Below are 18,953 nucleotides of genomic sequence, written 5' to 3'. Positions count from 1 at the left end.
CACAGGCACTCAAAACTGGCTGATGGAGCAGTCTCTTTCTTTTTTTTCTTTTTTTTTTTTTTTTTACATTTTTACCCTGATGTATAATTTATAATTGTCTACTGTTAACTTATTTTTAGTTTTTTCCTGAGTCAGTAAATATCTGAGTAAATAAGGAGTTGACAGACCGTATGGTTGGTTTAGGCCCACCTTGGTGTGTGGTGTATTGTCCTTCAGTGTATACACATGGTAACTAATAAATACAGGGTAGAGGTCTTTTTATACTATTTTAGTAAACTGCAATTAAATTTAAATTGCATATAGACTATAGATTCAGTAATCTAAAAGTATTTTTTAATGTAATAAACAATAGTGTTGTTCTAATTTCATATTTTAATTTATTTTAAGGTGATATATATTTGCTAGGAAAAAACTTTCTCTCCTTTGTGCGTGCGTGTGTGTGTGTGTGTGTGTGTGTGTGTGTGTGTGTGTGTGTGTAAGAGAGAGTGTGAGTGAAAAGCAGAAGGGTCTTGATTAGATGTGTATTGATGTAGTTAAATTTTTATTTGATCATATTGAGTGAGTTCGAAGAACTTTATGATGAAAAAATTCCCCAAAGAATTGAATGTAATCTGTGTTTAAAAATAAAAGTCTTAAAAATTGATTTTTTTCCTTCAAGAGCTGAATATATGAACCATGCTTTGATTCTGATTTATGGATTTCAGTAGATGTTTTATGATTTGTCCTTCTGTTAAACTGCTCTGTATCCACTTAGAAAATAAAACAGAAGAGGAGGCTCATTGACCCCCAGAACTGTGCTGCAGAGGGTGCTGTCCCGCTTGCCTTAGTCATGGCGTGTCACAGTCCGTGTCACAGACCAGTGTCTGGCCTCCTTTGTTCCCATCTTGCATCTCTCCTTCCTTCTGCCTCCTTCCAGGGAAATCCCATTTCCTTAAGATATTGTCTTAAAGGGGAGGGGCTCCATCCTGTCTCTGCTGGGTCTCTTTGTCTCTTTTCTCTTGTCTGATTTGGTGAAGTACTTATCAGTGTTACATCGGATGATGTTCTGTCAGAAACCACGCATCCCAGTTATGACACATACGCGACTGTGCCCAAGATCAAATATGAAGGTCTGTGTGGTTTCATCCTGGTAGCAGTAAGACAGATGGGGTCTTCTTTGGACTTAGGTGCGTCTCCTGTGGCAGATGAACCCATGTTCCTTTTAGTTTATGTTTAAGTCATGTAAAATAAATGTATCTTAATCATCAGTTTAATTACACACATTATGGCTTTTCATCAGAACAAACTTAGGTACAACTTAAGAAATGCGGGCCTGTGGCTGTTGAGAAGAGCAGTTGCTGGACTGCCCTTTGTATTTTAAGAAATAATTGGTTATGCGTTACAACAGTTGGAAACTCTTTAACATACAGTGTTTAGGAGTCATTTTTATGGACCGATCAACTCCCCTTAGCATGTTTGAATGGCTCTGTGGAGTGACTGGTATTTCAGGTTGGCCCCTGAAGCAGAGCAGTCCAGGCATAAGAGAGTCAGTGGAAGGGATGATGGGTTTCGGGAAGATTTGTGCTCTGGCCCTTATTGTGTTGGAATCTTTCTTTTTCCTCAGTGTTCTTCAGCCTTCGTTTAGGTTAAATTTGTTTCATTTGAGAATTGTTTTAGGAAGTACCTAACCATATTCATGCAAGTAACATTTTAAATGTTTGCAGCTGCTTATTTCCCAGTGATAAACACTTGTTCCTGTGCACAACTGTTAACCTCCGAAGCTGCTTTGCACACTGACTGTTTGTGGGTTAGGGATCCACGTAACAATGGCGTGTGTTGTTTGGTTCTTCCCAGAGGTTTGTTGTAGGAGCTTAGAATAAGACTGCCGCTGACTTGTGTGGTGCACAGTAACTGTTTATCTAATGTAAGTGCGCCCCGAATCACTCCTCTCTGATGATCCTGAGGAATTTGCATGCTGCATAGCAGCCATCTTCTTTTATACTTTATTAAATATCTGTCAATTATAAATATCAAGGTTTTACATTAATGTCAAGATAGTACATCAAAAATTCATGGAATATGTGACTTTTTCCAAGGGTATTTAATACTTAATGCATTTGTGTCATTTTTCTTTTCAGAGATATTGACAGGTTTTATTAAGTGTTTGTTAGGGAGATTTCATTTTTATCAAGGGACTATAAAGAGAAGCTGCATGCTAAATCAATTTTAAAAGCCAGAATATCATTCATTTTTCCATCTTCAAACACTTATAATCCATAGATTTTATTTAAATTTCTTCTTGGTTTATTTTTGTTTTATGTGAGTGATAGTTCGTGACAGCACTTTAATAAGGATCAGCTCTGCTGACTGCAGTGGTTTTTAATTTCCTTAAGCATCCCTACCAGACCCATGCAATATGGTAAATTCTTCAAAATGCCATACTTACATATTTAGCAATATTGCTTCTTTTTATTGAAGCCAAACAAACAATTTTAGATATTAATCTTTCCCAAACATAGTGATTATTTTGTACTAGCACAATATTACTGTTTCTTAAGGAGGGGCCTCCTTTGGATGGAAAAAGGAGTGCTTTAAAGGGTCACCTGGCTGTGCACAGAGATTCTAGAGTTATTTTAATTTTCACTTATTTCTGAAGTAGAGCTTTATATAGCCTAGGTTGGGCATTACTTCTAAGTAACTGGGATTACGTGTGTGTGTGTGTGTGTGTGTGTGTGTGTGTGTGTATTTGTGTCAACAGCCCTGGTTTTAGAAGCTCAGCCTTGCATGCTCCCCGTCTGATAGAAGCCGTGGCTGTTGTTTAGTTCCACATCAGCTATTTCTCATGCTTCAGAAATAATCGTTTGCTGCTTATGATCCCGAAGGAAGCTGGTGTCTAGTTTCAGAAGCTGCTTATTAGGGTTTAGGGTAGAGCAGCTAGTAAGTCAGGGCTCCTGCTGGCTCCTGTTGGGCCCCGCTCTTGGAGGTCTAGTTCTTGGGTCTATTTGAGGATACTTTGCACTGGTCCCACATATTCCTTTGTCTGGGAAACTATGACACTAAAATCAGTTGACCACCAAGAATGAGGTTCCTGTTTCAGCTGCAGAAAAGATCTTTAAAATGCTGGGAAAGCCATCAGGAAGAAGGAGGTCAGGCTCATGGTAGTTTACGCCCAGAAGGGAGTGGAGTATCCTCACCACGTACCAGGAGTCAAATAGACGCTTTCAGTTCACTTCCAATTAATTTTAAGCAACAGTGAAAGGGATTTTTTTTTTTTAAATTTCTGTTTGGGTATTAAATGAAAGTTGTTTGCAATCAACATTTGTCTTAGCTTTGTTCATTTTTATTTTAAATAAGGGAAGCCATTTATTTCCAACATTAAGTATTAAACATTAAATAAAAGTAGTAGATGAATTATTTTTGATATTCAAATACCTCTAAATCTTTAAAGACTACTATATTCAGATGAAAGGTACTGGCTTTGGTTTCTGTTTTTTTAGAAACCTGTGTTTATTTAAATGAGGCTGAGTATTGTGGGTAGGGACTGATGCACTCTCTCACGCTGCCAATAGATGGTGCTGGCGTCACAGTGGAGAGAGCCCTGCTGAGGAGGAAGCCACTGGCTGCCTCAGCTCCACATTTTGCTTCAATCTAATTGTTAAGTTCATGTGTCAGTGCAGACTGGCTTTTATACCACAGTCTGGGTACACCCTGTGTTTGGTTTTTTTTTTTTTTTTTTTTTTTTTTTTTTTTTTTTTTTGAGAACAGCTACTTCTCATGGTTTCTGAAAATGTTATATAACCACACAGAAAATGTACTTACACTTTTTTTTTTACTTTTTATTTTTAATGTTTTTATCAGGACTGTTAGTTCATGTAAGATATATGCAAACTGTTGAAGGCACATATTGGTTTAGATTTCTACCTTCTTGCTCCCGGAGTGGTCATACATGTTCTTGAGGAGTCCAAGGCTATCTATAGATACTCAACTGTTCGAAGAATCTTGAAGTTCTTTTCAAAACTGAAAACAGTCCATTTTTTTCCTATTTACTATTAGCCTTGAGAGAGAGGGAGGTAGCATTTTATTATTTGTGGTATTTTACAGGGATTTACCAACTTTCCAAAGGTGTAATAAGTTCCATAATTGAAGTGAATTACAATATTTTTTAAAAATAACATTTTCACATCATTTAGACTTTGAAAAGAGACATTTGGGTGTGCAAAGTTCTCAGTAATAAAATATAATGAAATTTCACTTTATTACAAATCAAAGGAAAATTGATCAATAGAATCCACTCTCTTTACTATTTTGAAGTTTTACTCTTCCTATCAGGTTAGTTTTGGGAGGAGGAAAAGGCCTTATGACGATTTCTATGTTTAAAGGAAAATCTGGAGTCTATCTTGGCTAAATGCAGTGAGGAAGAGGAAGATACACTCGTGCTCAGAGCCGTCCCCAGGCCCTGGCGCAGGCGGGGCATTACTGACCTTCCCCGGCATATCACTCCCCAACCAGACTCAAATGCCCTACCGGTCATGGGCTATTTTGTTTGTTTCTTTAAAGACTTATCTAATTCCACATTGCTAGTACAAATACTCATTTTATCTCACTTTGCTTTATTTATGTTGAGACGGGTTCTAGCTACGTAGTACAGGCAGGTCTCAAATTTTTGATCCTCTCTTCTTAGCCTCTGAAGTGCAGGTGTTTACTGGTGTGTATAGATATACCTGGCCCAACATGCATCTTAAAGATTATGTAAATACAATTTTACATTTTGACTTTTCTTCCAAAAGCTTAAAATGAGGCTAAAAAGAGGGGAGAAGCAGGCACCTGGGAGCTAACACCCAGTTGGCCCCTTTTGTAATATATAATTTCCTAAGATTGCACACCAAGGACAAGCTTTTGTTTTCTAATTGATTTACGGTTTGAGCGCCTTCTACCTCATTCCCTACTGCCCCGCACACAGTGCCAGCGAGCACAGTGCAGGGAGCAGTGATGAATTACAGTGCACTCGTGCTGCCCTACCTGGAGTAACTGTGCTGCGTGCAGAGACACTAGCGGGCGCAAGATCAGCTTCGGCAGATCTTGTCTCCAGCTCAGAGCAACCATGTGTTCATCTGATCACTCACTGCAATCTGTCTATCAGACTGTAATTGAAACTTAAGATTAAAGTCACAGTTACAGCTTTAATTTCTTAATTGAGACAAAGTTTTAAGTGCTTAAAGGTCTAAGGGGGAGGGGATGGTAAAAAAGGGAATGTAAAGCTATAAAATTTTCTTCCATGTATGAAGTCTTCCAGGACTTCAGCTTTATCAAATGTTCTTTTATCTAGAGAAAAAAAGTAATTTAAAATAATGCTGGTCTGTTTTGCCTTTATCTTACTTTTAAATTTTACTTCATTCTCTCACAAGACTTTACTTTTTACTTTGCTTGATTTCCTGTGTTTGATCCACATTTACTGTGTAAATAATTCATTTGCTCATAAGTCGATTGTCATCAAGTGTTATTAGAGAACGTAAGAGTTTCCAGCATACTAGAGGGCTTTTGTAAGTGTTGTTCTTGTGACATACAAAGAGAATAAAATCTAGTCAGAGAGCATGAGACCCCAAGATAGGCAAGCCCTCCCTGTTGGCTCTGCAGGCTCTGTGTTCCCTTCAGAGCTCGTGTCGTAGCAGAGGGTGTGCCCGCCTTTGTGAAAGTAGTCCACCTTAAACTGTGCAGTGTGCTGTCTGGGTTCCGGATGGAAGAATGAAGGAGCAGATTTATGGCGGCCGCTGGGCACAACAAATTAAGTTGACAGTGATGTATGAGGGCACAACAGCACGCTGATCCCTCAGCCGCGCTGCTGGACGCCTCCTGCTTCATTTGGCTCTTGTTAGGATCTGTTAGCAGCTGAATAATGAAATTCTGTTGACTGATTTCTGTTTTCTCTCTTTTCTTCCCACCTCTGCTTCCTAAAACTGTTCATTCCCAGACCCATCCTCATGCCAACAAACTGCCCTTGAAGGATTCTTTCACTTACGAGGACTACAGGTTTGTGTGAGGGTGGCTTCTGAGGATCTGGATGTGAGGGAAACTCGTCAGCAAGTGACCTGCTGTGACCACTTACAGTGTTGAAATGGGCGGTCTCAAAAGCCACAGTGAGCAGCTTTGATAAGCACTGGCATTTTGACAGCTGCCAAGAAACTGCTGTGAGCCTTCTAGTGGCTGAGGTAGCCAAGGAGCGCTGGGCTTAATATTAGTGTTAAGCATTGCTAAAGGACTTTTCTCTCTTTTAAGTAGATTAATATCAGTGTGAGGCAGGGATTCTTTTTGAATATAAAGTTAATGCACTATACTATGTAATAAAAGTGCCATGTTCCACGTCTCATACTCACCTACCTTGGAGGGTGTCTGAGTAGAGAGGAGAAACAGCACCCACTTGTCAGTGAGGCTCAAAGCTGGGTAAAGTCAGCATTGGGGTGAGAAGGGGAGCTGGCTTTGGGGACAACAGTTTCGTCACCATGCAGGGTGAGACCCAGGCTGCTCCTAGTTCCTTTGTGCACCCAGCCTGTGTGCAGGCTTTTTTTCCTGCCATTCTGCCCTTCCTCCTCTCAATCCTGGGTTTAGTTCAAATGGTATAAAAAAGCCTGAAAACTGGGAGCCACCTATAACCTTGGTTTCCTGATTGAGTGCATTCTTGTGGGGGTGGTTTTTAGACAATTCACTCTTAATTTGTTTATTTTCTTTTTGTTACAGGTGGGCCGTCTCATCAGTTATGACACGGCAAAACCAAATTCCTACAGAGGATGGTTCCCGGGTGACCTTGGCTCTGATTCCTTTATGGGACATGTGCAATCATACCAACGGCCTGGTAAAGATCTCTTCCTGGGGCTGAGACTGGGGGCTGCTGAGCTTCTGGGTGGACCTTCTCCTTGGCTTCCTCTCCCCTGCAGCTCTCACCAGGACAAGCAGAAGCAAACCTTGCTGCTTTCCTGCTTTCCTGCCTCTAGTAGAAGCTGGGTGTCCTTTTCATGCTGAAAACTGAAAACTCCAGCCTTAGACCACTTTGGGAATCTGCAGTGACTGCATTTGTGTGGTCTAAATCACAGCCCTACCTCTCACATTCCTTTTCTTGTCTTACTGGACCACAGGCTGAACGGGCCACTTTGCTTTTCTATCCTCTTACAAATAGGAATTTATTGAAGAAAACATTCCATCTTTCTGGCTTTCATTCTTATGGCTCGCTCTTTGTGTTCTCTGCTGACTCCTGTTTGCCCCTCACCCTGCTCTGTTCCTCACCCTCGATGGTTTAGCTGCTCTGCTCTGGAGCCTATGTATAGGGAGGTTTGTGTGCTAGGCTCTGGGCACAAGTGCAGGGCTGGCTGCCTGGTGGCTGGGAGAGTCAAGACTGGAAGGGTCTTCTGTGGCCGATTCTGTAAAGGAGGAGGGCAAGTCCTGTTCCTCCACATTCTTGGGTTCCAGATGACACGAGGCTGAAGCTTGCTCCCTCTGTGATGAGGACTTCCTGGTACTCACAGGTAGGGAGGTGACAAACCCAGCTCATCCTGAAGTCCTCAGCACGGCTGGCCTGCAGGGCGAGCTGGGTTTGATTCCTGTTCCGCAGTGCCAGCTTGCTTTGTTATTATTAGCAATATTATAAATAGATTAAAGAAATGCTGAAAGTGATTATTTCACATCTATACAGAGGCCTGAGCACATGCGCTGTGCACCAAACACTCAAGGCAAACTGTCTTCTTGCTAATTCTGGTAGTCTTTCAGATCTTAACAATATTTGAACTGTAGCAAGGAAGAAGAATTACACTTTTATAATTACATTTTGTCTTAATTTAGATATGCTTAATTTAATTAGCAGGACTAAGAAATAGCATGTTTTACATTTTCATTAATGAATATAATTTCTATATTCTTTGTTCTTTTTTCTCCTTTATAGATATTTTTTAAACTGATAAGCTCGAAATTTAAAACAGTTTCAAGTAGCTTTAAATATCTAATCCTTATGTTGTTTTTCCTCTTTATATAAACTAGATCACTATTTCCCAAACTGAATTGATCATTAAATTTTATGTTCATTTCCAATATTAAGTAATCAAAAAGAATTAAACGATACAGAAGTCTCTGATAAAATAAGGCGTTCCTTCCCCTGCAGTCCCAGTCTCCTCTGGGTTACCAGCTGCGTAGAAGGCTGCCACAGCTGAGGGTGCTGTCCCACTCTCTTCCGTCTTTGACTGTTTGTAGCTCCCTTCTGTCTGTAGTCATCGGCGTTCTGAATCAGGCACTGGTGTTATTTCCCTGCAGTGGCGCTGTGTACTCTTGCGTTACCTCAGGTTAAGGTAACAGGTAACTCTTGGCATACCTTTTTCTCTAATGTAATTCATGTGTCCTGTGATCTACCATGGTTCTCTGCTGACCCTCAGGAAGGTTGCTCAAGAAGCCACTATGTCATCCTTGTCCCACATACCTAACTGGACACCTTTGTTGATTTGTCTCTGTTGCCCTGAGGTTTTGTGGGACATTTCGTGTGGCAGTGTTTAAGGAGTGCAGCTTTCAAACTGTGAAGCTGTATATGATACTCAGGACCTGTTAACCTCTGCTTAGGATGAGGTACTTGATCCTTAAGGTGTGATTTTTCAAGCAAAGGCTTTTCTTCTATGTGTGTCTGTGTGGACTCTCCTTTTACCATTAGACTCTTACAGGTGAACTCAGGAGAAAGGTGTGACCCACTAGTGCTGTCCGATTTCAACAGTAGTCCATACCCTAGGGACACTCTGTGGTGACAGCAAGGCTGAAGAAGTGCTGCCTAGGATTCTGGTGAATGGGAGTGAAGTCCTTTGCCATCTGGAGAAGCAGGTTGTAAGAGGTTATGAGACCCAATCCTCAGCTACAGGAAATATGTCCCTGTGCGTGCGTTAGTGTATCTGTGTGGGTGGAGACCAGAAGTCAAGGCTGCATGGCTTCCTCTAGTGTTCTCCACCTTGTATTTTGTTGTCTTGGTTTGGTTTCTGATTTTTGAGACAGGGTTTCTCTGTGTAGCCCTGACTGTCCTAGAACTAACCCTGTAGTCCAGGCTAGCCTGAACTCAGAGATCCAGCTGCCTCTGCCCCCTGAAGGTATATGCCACCACCGCCCAGCTCCATCTCATACTTCTGAGACAAGGTCTCCCACAGTAACCCTGTAGCTTGCTGCTTTCACTAGGTGGTCCAGGAAGTTTGCCTGACTTTGGCCTTTGTGATGGTGTTAAAGATGCACAACGCTGTGCTTGGGTTTCTGTGTTTATTTAATTTAACAAATGCTAGAGATCCACACTCTTAATCTCATGCTTGCACAGCAAGGATTTTTACCCACCACACCATATCCCTAATTTTGGGAATGAGTATCTTTAAACCTTGGCCTGATCTGTCCAAAATTAGCAGAATTGAAGTCATTCAGTTTCCCTGAGAAGGATTCTGTGAAGGGGTTTATAGAGCATTGTGTGTGTTGTGATGAGAATAGCATGTGTGACTCTGTTAGTTGGGGTGGTAAAAAGCTCTCAAGGCCCTTCTGTTTAGCTTTTGAAAAGTCCACAGTCATTTGGATTCTAAGCTCAGGTGAAAACCCCAGTTCTTATAACAATGTACATGTCTCGCCTGCTTGTGACTTCTTGCTGTCCCTAATACCAGTGCAACCCACCTCAGTGCTTTGTGTTTGCTGCTGCTTCTGCTCAGACACTTGTTCCTCAGATGCTCATGACACTTAAAGTTATAGTCAATTGGGGCCAGCTACCCTGGGCATTCTGTGTAAGCTGAGTGTCACTTCTGTCACACAAGTCCCCTTCTTGTCCTGTGTGTACTTCCTACAGTGCCCATACATTATAATTCCTTTGGTTGGTTTACTTGTTTGTTTGTTTATAATGAAACAAACAAACCTGGACTGGTTTGTAGCCTGGACTGGTTTGTAGCCTGGACTGGTTTTGGATTTGCTGTGCAGTCCCAAATGACTGGAACTCCTTCAAGTCTGAGTGCTGGGCTTACAGGTGGTACTCCACTGCACCGGCCTCCACCCATTATTTTGGGAGGTCCATCATCTGTTGGTTTGAACTGACAAGCATATGCACTCTGGTCTAGGACAAACAGCAGGGCACATGGACACAACTGTAATCTGTTTCTTCAGTTTTTCCACTGTTGTTTCCAAGTCGAATCAACAAGAATGCATTTCTTCATTTCTTCTTCATACACAATGCAAGTAATGGATTTATATTGTGAGGAAATTGAAAGAAAGATGGAAATGGTTATGTCCTCTGTGTGTTTGAGGGAGTAATGTGTCACACTCTTTCTTCTATGGTGCTGCTTAATAGGTGAGTCTTTATTTTCCAGGATGCAATGAATGTGACCAAAAGAAGCCAGAATAAGTGTACACAGTCTGGGAGGTTGGCAGTGCTCAGAGGGGTGAGGCATCAAGATGGACTGTTTACTGAATCGGGACTCAATTCCCTCCCCTGGGAGTTTGTGCCTCAAGGCAGCCTTTTCAAAGGCAGTGTAGGTGTTAGGCACTGTACATCAAACACTGGAGACTCTGATTTGGAAAACACTCCTGCTCTCTTGCAGGCTGGGGGAGGCAAGTATGTAGGCGTATGTGGTGGTAGCTAGGGAAGAGAGAGGATGAGGGAGGTGAAATGGGGGGGGTGTTCCCCAAAAGACGACTAGTTTCTGAGTAGAGTAGGAGTTAAAGATGGCTCCATGCAAGAGGGAACAAGACTATGGCCTGCATGGCAGAGAACACCAGGCTCTGAGACCTCCTGGGACCTTGGCACTGTCCGGAATCACTACGTGATCAGCAGTGTGAAGGTCTGTGGTGCTGCAGCCTGTCCCAGTCAGAGGGGTTGGAAGATTACAGGTTGATAAAGCAAGGACAAGAACTAGTCATGAGGGAGAAGTGGATGTAAAGACTCCAGAGTAAGAGCAGTCACTTCTGTGTATTGCATACAGAGACCTTGCCAAGACAGCTGTGCCATTGAGGTCAGGATAGGGACGTTTCTGTACTGTCTATGCCATGTGGGCTTAGAGACTCTTAGTAAACAGAGAGGAACTAATAACTCTTCACTTGCCTTTGCTTACCTGAGAATTTAGGTGACTGTGATTACAGAGTAAAGTGTGTCTGTGACTTAGAAGCCACTCTTTTCTTCTTGATTCTTACACAGTAGAAAAACCCACTTTTTATGTGTTGCTGGTAAAAAGAGTCCAGGTCCTTGTGCATAGTAAACCAGTGCTCTATCACTGAACTAAGTCCTGCCCTCACATTGATTTCTCCCTGGAAAAAAGTTATATAAAAGTAAAACTTGTCGGTAAATACAGACCCCAGAAACACCCATGACTAGTGAACAAGCACGACTGCCAGTGTAGTATGTGTCTTGTCTTCTGTGGAGACCTTCCTCAGGGCTCAAAGGCAGTGGTTTTCATAGTGTGTTTGGTGGAGTTCCAGAAGTGATGCCCATTGTCTTTTCCAAGAGAGGTTTGTTTACTTTCAGACTTCAGTTTCCTGTACAATCTTTGGTGTGCATGGAAATGGCTGACATCCTCACCAGCTCTTTGCTTGAATGTTGAAAGCCTTTGCTGCCCTGTGAGCACCACTAGACACCTTTGTCCTGAGGGATGCCTGCCTCATCACCCTGTCTTTCTCTGCTGCCTAGATCACAACAGGCTATAACCTGGAAGATGACCGCTGTGAGTGCGTGGCTCTGCAGGACTTTCAGGCTGGAGATCAGGTAGGTTTCCGCATTCTAGCTGAGGGGTGGCTTTGTTATCCTTAGGAGGCATTGGCCAGAGGGAGGAGCTGGGACACTGATCTTTAGGGTTGTTTTCTGACCAAATCTTGAGTCAGAAAGATGCTTTGAATTGTACTTTGCATCCTCGAAGAAAACAATGTAGCTGTTTGCACTATGCAATACTATTAGCCAAAATAGAGTTTGTCATATAATACTGAAACAAATGTTTCCTTTCATAAGCTGCATTTCTTTATAAAGAGATGGTATTTAAAAGAGATGGGGGTTAGGTTGCTAAAACCTATGGGACTTAGAACAATCATTCCTGTCCTCTTAGACTTTCACTGTGATGTGTATATTTTTTATGTAATAATTTGAGTAGAGGCACAGTTAAATTTCCCAGTCAATTTGAAACACACATCTACAAATCTCTGTAATTATTAGTTTTACAACCCAGCACATAATAGAAAACCAATAGAGGCAGACACCGCTTTCCACTTGGTCTGCCCTTGAGAAAAACTCACAGCCCTGTTCGTGTGAAAGTGCACAGGCTGTGGAAGTGGCTTCTGACAGAAGTTAATTTAAAGGCCCACTCGAGAGTGTCCCCTGATTTGGAAGGAAAGGAGGACGCGGGACATTCTAAAGTACAGTTTAAGAGGGGCAGTCTGTGTGGAGAGGCTTAGCAGGCCGGGGTCAGTATGTCCCTGTGCCCTTCTCCCCCTGCCTCCTCGTAGTAGACATGTGCGTCTGGCTTTACTCTCCTTAGACATGGGTCTGGGGACTTAGAAGGGTTGCACACGTTCACCTTCCATGCAGCATGCTCTACCGAGTGGATGTGTGGTTACTATGGAAGCCGGCCTGCTGTCGTGAAGCAGTGTGAATATACATGAGAACTAAGCCTGTTGCTCTGCTCTGTTTGAAGAACACACACTAAGTTTGTTTATGTCCTTCTATTTTCTTCTTTACTGCATCCTAGATTTACATTTTTTACGGCACTCGGTCAAATGCAGAGTTTGTGATCCACAGTGGTTTTTTCTTTGACAATAACTCACACGACAGAGTGAAAATAAAGCTTGGAGTGAGTAAAAGTGACAGGCTCTACGCTATGAAGGCTGAGGTCTTGGCTCGGGCTGGCATCCCAACGTACGTAGAGAATATCATGGCTTGGCTCTTCCCTTTGGTGCGTGTGGTATTTCTATTATGTAGTGTTTAATCGGTGTGTTAATAGAGTTCTCCACAGTAGTGTGTCTTAACCCCTTTATCCCGTTACACAGCAGATCCAGACCTTGGCCGTGTGGTCGTTTACCAGTGCTTCAGATAGGTAGAAGGGTGTTGCTAGCACTCACAGCTAGTTCCAGGGGAGCTGGCCTGCAGTCCCCAGGTTAAAGAAGCCCTCTGGTGTCATTAATGTCTTTCACCTTGAAAAGGCTAACGACATGGATCAATTTGTTTTGTTTAATTCTTTGCCACCATTAGTTTCGGTAATGAAGTCATGATCCTCACTGATTCCATGAATTTCTGGTTAGTTTCTTTAAATTTTCTTGCATTTGAGGTGTGAAGTGGTAAAGAGGATGAGAATTATGATTTATTAGTTCTCCGGGGACTAGAGGAACCATTCTTAATGAAAATGGATTATCTGAACTTTTTTTTATTGAGCTTGTCAATATTTGATTAATGATAAAGTGTGAGCTCAACATGAATTACTGTTAATGTTCGTAAGGACTGTGGGTGTGTGTAATTCTCTACTGTGAGGATGTGACCCCAGAGGCAGGTCAGGCAGCAGGCATGCTGGCAAGAGTGGCCGGTGCCTGGCAGGGCTTCCCCACCCGCCAGCTTCATGCTTTCCCAGGTGCGTGCCTACCATGTAGTGAGGCTCAGCTCTGCTGCGTGAGGGCCCGGGCATCTTCCTCTGGAGGAACTGTGGGCCTGACCTCAGATTTTGTTGTTTTCAGATCCAGTGTTTTTGCATTGCATTTTACTGAGCCACCCATCTCTGCCCAGCTTCTAGCTTTTCTCCGAGTATTCTGCATGACTGAAGGTAAAAACAGTTTTTTTCTTCTTAAATTGTAAAGCATGGGGAGGTGGCTCAAATTACAGATAAAATTCTTAAGATGGTAGGGAAGGTGGCAATATTGGAGAGAGAACTAATCTGTTGTCCACTGGGATTGAAGAGTCCAAACATCCTGGGATGGTAAGAAATACTGCAGACAGCACCTGTATAAGACAAAATGTTCCTGGCCACAACTCCATGTTTCAGACCCAGGAAGGACTAAATCCATGTATTGAGTTTTCTGCTTGCTTAGGACAAGTCCTCTGAGCCGGCTGTGCCCAGTGGCCTGGTGAGCTCGTGCTTTCATTCACACCCTCGACTGTGCGCCCAGTTGCTGGTCTGGGGCTTTCATCCGTGCTGGGGCCTGTTGTTTTATTCTACCTTCAACCCTACACAGAATGGCTGGGCTAGAGAATAAATGATTTACTGAACAGATAAATGTTTTTCTAGAACAAAGCCACCTAAGTGTTAGGGAAGTGCAGCTGGCTAAAGCAGTCATTGCAGCCATTGAGATGTGGCTGTCCCTGCTGTCTTACCCCATCTCTTGTGGGTTCAGGGCTTGACAGGAAGCCTGAGTGTACAAGAACTTAGTCCTAGAGTGTAGACAGTAGAGACGAAGCTATCGGGAACCAGAGAGAGACAGGGTAGCTGTCCCTGAGGAGCAAGCACCTTCCATCACACAGAGACTTTTCTGTGTACAGGCTAGGGTGGTCTGTGGTATTTTCTTCTATATTTAATGAGCAAGGAATCTAGGGGGGTGGGGCGGGGGAGGAACGCTGGTAATGGCAGTCCCTGTAGCTTGTGCCATGCCCAGTGTTCAACACGGTGCTTCCTGTGTTTTTATCTTGTGCCTTGTAAGGCGTTTCCTATCACGCTGGTGGAGTCTCCAGTTCAGAGAGTGTGAAGAGTGAGAAAAGGGCTACTCAGCTAATGTCTGGTGGCCTTGACCCAGAGCCAACCTAGCTACTTCCAGAGTCCATGTCCCAGACAGCCCCATGTTCCTGCTGATGTGCAACTGATAGAATTCATGGGGCAGTTCTTGGTGTATTTGCATGTGGTGGTAGTGGGGGAAGGTAGAGTAGGAGGAGGGATTCCCTGTAGACACAGGCAGGGGACTGTCCTTACTCAGCCAGCCAGACTCAGGCCACCTTGGGCCCGGGAACCTCTGGGAAAAGGATGACAGGGACAAGGAAGGTTTGGTGTCTAGGTCAGGCCAGTGGCTGCTTTGTATGGCTTGTCTGCAGCCATGGCGCTGGGAGGCCAGGAACAGTGATGGCAGTGGCTCAGAACTGGAAACTTCTGGAAAGAAATTTCTGTTTCTAAAGAAGCTTTTTTTTTTTTTTTTTTTTAAGATCTTTATCTCTATGAAAGGTTAAGCCTGAATTTTACCTTGGAACTAGATAGTCATTTTTAAAACATCAGATAACATGCCCTTTTTAAAAATCTCTTGTGTTTGGTGCTGTTCTGTAGTTTCTCCTCAGTCGTCAGAAGACAGTTTGTCTTCTCAGTCGTCACAGACAATCGATGGAGTCTGAACCACTCCAACTAATACTAATAAAGTTTGGTTTGCTGGCAGCACAGCTCCCGATTTGAATTGTAAATAGTGACAGCTGTAGGGCATTTAGCTCTGAAAGGGAGACTGTCTCACTGTTACATAAGCAGCATGGGTGTGTTTGTTGAACTGAACAGGATGGGCAGGAGAGGAACGCTCAGAGCCATTGCTGAGCTATTCTTCTTACACACATCTTTGAGGTATTGAGAGGCTGTGTTTCTGTGTGGTGTAGATTGCTGAGAGGGAGAGGGAGAGGGAGAGAAAGTGGGAAGGGGGCAGGCAGGCTGACTCTGACTGAGACTGACTCACTTTTCTTTGAGTCAGGTTTCTACAGTCCATGTAGTTGCTTCTCCATCTTTGGCTTAATGGGGTGTGTAGTTACCAGGATGACAGTGGCTCCCAGTATCTTTAAGATGTTATTTTATCTTTTTTATGTATGTGTGCCTGTATGTCTGTCTGCATACCATGTGTGCAGTGGCCACAGAGGCCAGAAGAAAGCGTTGACTGTCCTGGAACTAGAGTCACAGATGGTTGTGAGCTGCCATGTGTTGCTGGAAATAGAGGCTGGGACCTCTAGAAGGGCACCCAGGACTCACCCTGAGCCTTGCCTTCTACCTCGGTGTCTTTGACACCAGGTGGTGAGGTGAGATCTTTACTCCAGGGCTAGCAAGAACAGTTCTGTCAGAGTGAGGGGTGTGGCCATAGATGTCTTCAGACATAGTCTTCCGAGCCTGTCTCCAGGCTCTCAGTGTCCCTCTGAAAGACGCTGAGTTGGGCATGAGTCAGTACCGCCTTTCAGGGAGGCCTCACTTGACCTCCTGACCTGGAACTTAGCTATGCCTCTGCTCGGAGAGGCTGGAAGATGACGGTGCTGGGGGACGTAGAGGACGGATGGCTTGTCAGAGTGAGCTGTGCTGTCCTCCCGACTGACTGCTATGTGTGTCTCTTGTAGAGGAGCTGAAAGAGCACTTGCTAGGGGACAGCGCCATTGACAGGATCTTCACTCTGGGGAACTCGGAGTTTCCTGTCAGCTGGGACAATGAGGTCAAACTTTGGACATTTCTGGAAGATAGAGCCTCACTTCTTTTAAAAACATATAAAACGACAATTGAGGTAATTAGATGAACGAAGATCATGCTTTGTCATGTTTCTAGTCCTTAATTCATTCTGATTCTCAGCAATGTATATGTGACATTCCTTATTTGGTGTCAGTGTTTCACAGTTTATCATGTTGATTTTAATAGCACTTGATAAATTTTACACAGTTAGTACTTTTAAAAACTATCTTTAATTCATGATACCACAAATATAAGCTTTTATTCCACCCCCACCCCCATCCCTCCCTCAGCTCTTTCTCTCTCCTGTGCACCAGCACACAGAGGCTTGTCGTACAGCCAAACCCCCGTCCTGTTTTCAAGACAGAGTGTCACTAAAGTCATCCAGGCCTCATACTTACCACCATGCTGACAGTCTCCTGACTAGCTGAGATTACAGGCTGTCACCAGGCCTAGCTGGAAGACTTGTTTCTCTCTTCTTTTTTAATTTTTAGCCTTTACTCTAGGCCCACATGGGGCTCCCGTCACAGAGATGAACGCAAGTGACGCCCTGCATTCTGTGTTGGCTCCATTTAACTTGGCCTTCGCTCTGTTTCGAGAGTACAGACTTACGGTAACAGGAGCCCTGAGTCAGCGACAGTTTTGACGGAAGTGTTGGGTCATTCGGCGATGTGAAGCCTCAGTTTAAAAGCTGTTAGCACTCTGCTCTCTCAGGCTGAGCTGCTGCTTGATGCTGCTTCGCCAATGTAGAGTTCTTGTCATTAATTTGATGTCTCTCGCCCCCCCAGGAAGATAAGATTGTCCTGAAAAACCCTGACCTCTCTGTCCGTGCCACAATGGCCATCAAATTGCGCTTGGGTGAGAAGGAGATTTTGGAAAAAGCAGTGAAGAGTGCAGCCATGAACCGAGAGTACTACCGCAAACACATGGAGGAGAGGGCGCCACTGCCCAGATACGAGGAGAGTGACCTGGGGCTGTTGGAGGGTGGTGTGGGGGACTCCAGGCTCCCTCTGGTCCTGAGAAAGCTGGAGGAGGAGGCAGGCGTACAGGAGTCTCTGAGCCTCACAGAGACTGTCAGCAAAGTCAAGGCTGCCGAGAATGGGCTCCTCAACGGGGAAAGCTTGATCCCTAATGGGACCAGGTCTGAAAATGAAAGCTTAAGCCCAGAAGAGAGTGAAAACACGACAGGAGACACGGAAGAGTCTTCAGGAAGCATGGGTGCGGTGAAGGAGCGGCTCTGAGATGCTCACGGATCCAGTTGAGCAGAGGTTGCAGACAGCCCACCACATCACCGTGCTCCTTGTTAACATTTTTCTTTTCGCAGAGAGGAAAATATGTTTTGCTGCTTTATATAAAGTGATTTTTAAGTTATTATAAAGATCTAGCTTCCCTTATTGATTAAGATTGCCATCTTGCTTCTGGGCGGAACAAGGTAGTGAGGAGCAGCAGAGGGGAGGAGGCGCCCTTGAGAGACTGCAGACCAGCTGTGGGCAGCGCCGCTCTCCTCGCTCCACTCCACAGTGAGCGCTGGCGCTGCTCCTGCCGAGGGAGTGGATGGTGGAGGTGAGGCCCAGCGAAAAGAAAGCTGGGCGAGGTGGTTACAGAACAGAGTCTGGGCAAAAGCTTTTATTTTTTTCCTTAACAAGAATATCCCCAGTACCAAAAGAAAAGGGAAGGTGGCAACCTGATTTTTAATGGCTTAAAATGTTGATGATGATCCTAATTATATAAACACACACATATATCTAGTAATTTCTAAGGATTTGTTTACTTTTTGTGTTCTGTTTTGCTGTATTAAAAACTTGTCCTTTACCTTAAATCAAAGTAGGCCTCGCGTCCTCCTGGGTTTTCACGCTGGCTTTGTGTCAGAGAGGTGCACTGGCTCCAGTGATGGCAGTGGAGTGCCGTAGACACTGCAGCCGTGGCTCACGCACGGTGTCGGGATAGGCGGCCCCCTGGATTTCTGGTTTCACAACAAGCTAGAGATTTTCAAAGCTACCCTTTTGAGTAAAACCCCTTATTAAAAGAAAAAACATGACTGGTGTTTTTGTTTGTTCCTTTTCTTGGGGAGTAGCGCAGGCCCTGAGTTGATCCTTTAGCAGAGCATCTCACATGCTCCCTGACCACTGGGGAACACTGCCATGTCCCTGGCTGTGCTGGTCACACATACAGAGACTACATGGGAGTTTGCCTGGTGCCCAGAGGCCTACAGAGGCGCTGCCCCTTTCTTAGCCTCCAGCAGTGCTCCAGGGGGATTTGAGGTTACCAGGAGTAGATGGAGGGAGATAAAGGCTGGCTTTCATGGGAAGTGGGGTTTGAGGCAGTGTCCCTTTGGAGGGGTGGGTAAAAGTCATCTGCCTCCAGAGCCTCGAGTTTCTAGTCTACTGATTTGTTTATAGTTTCCCTTGGTCGCATATCCATATCATCACTGGTATCCAGACTGTCAAAGACAGGGTTCATTTTGGAAACCGCCGTGTGAGTGATTTTCCCTAGTTTGATAAGGACTGTGGAGATAAAGGTAGCTGTGTAGCAGCCCTGCTTCCGTTCAGAGAAGGCAAGGCCCTGCAGATGATCTGCTTGGCTCTC

The 18,953-nt window shown here is 44.0% G+C and overlaps 1 protein-coding gene across 1 annotated transcript in view; it reads left to right on the top strand.

Annotated features, from left to right (window-relative positions):
* Positions 1-18,405, top strand: part of Setd3 (SET domain containing 3, actin histidine methyltransferase) — a 66,080-nt gene extending 47,675 nt beyond the window's left edge. Inside the window, exons 7-13 of the mRNA XM_032908397.1 lie at positions 5,948-6,006; positions 6,712-6,826; positions 11,639-11,713; positions 12,687-12,853; positions 13,663-13,748; positions 16,265-16,425; positions 17,156-18,405. Of these exons, the coding sequence (XP_032764288.1) occupies positions 5,948-6,006; positions 6,712-6,826; positions 11,639-11,713; positions 12,687-12,853; positions 13,663-13,748; positions 16,265-16,425; positions 17,156-17,608 (1,116 nt within the window). The 3' untranslated portion in view covers positions 17,609-18,405. The remainder of the gene's footprint in view (positions 1-5,947; positions 6,007-6,711; positions 6,827-11,638; positions 11,714-12,686; positions 12,854-13,662; positions 13,749-16,264; positions 16,426-17,155) is intronic.
* Positions 18,406-18,953: the final 548 nt, after the last annotated feature.

Source organism: Rattus rattus, chromosome 7 (assembly GCF_011064425.1).
Source record: "Rattus rattus isolate New Zealand chromosome 7, Rrattus_CSIRO_v1, whole genome shotgun sequence".
Lineage (NCBI taxonomy): Eukaryota > Metazoa > Chordata > Mammalia > Rodentia > Muridae > Rattus > Rattus rattus.
Note: the sequence above shows the minus strand (reverse complement) of the source record. Positions and strands in the feature narration are given on the sequence as shown.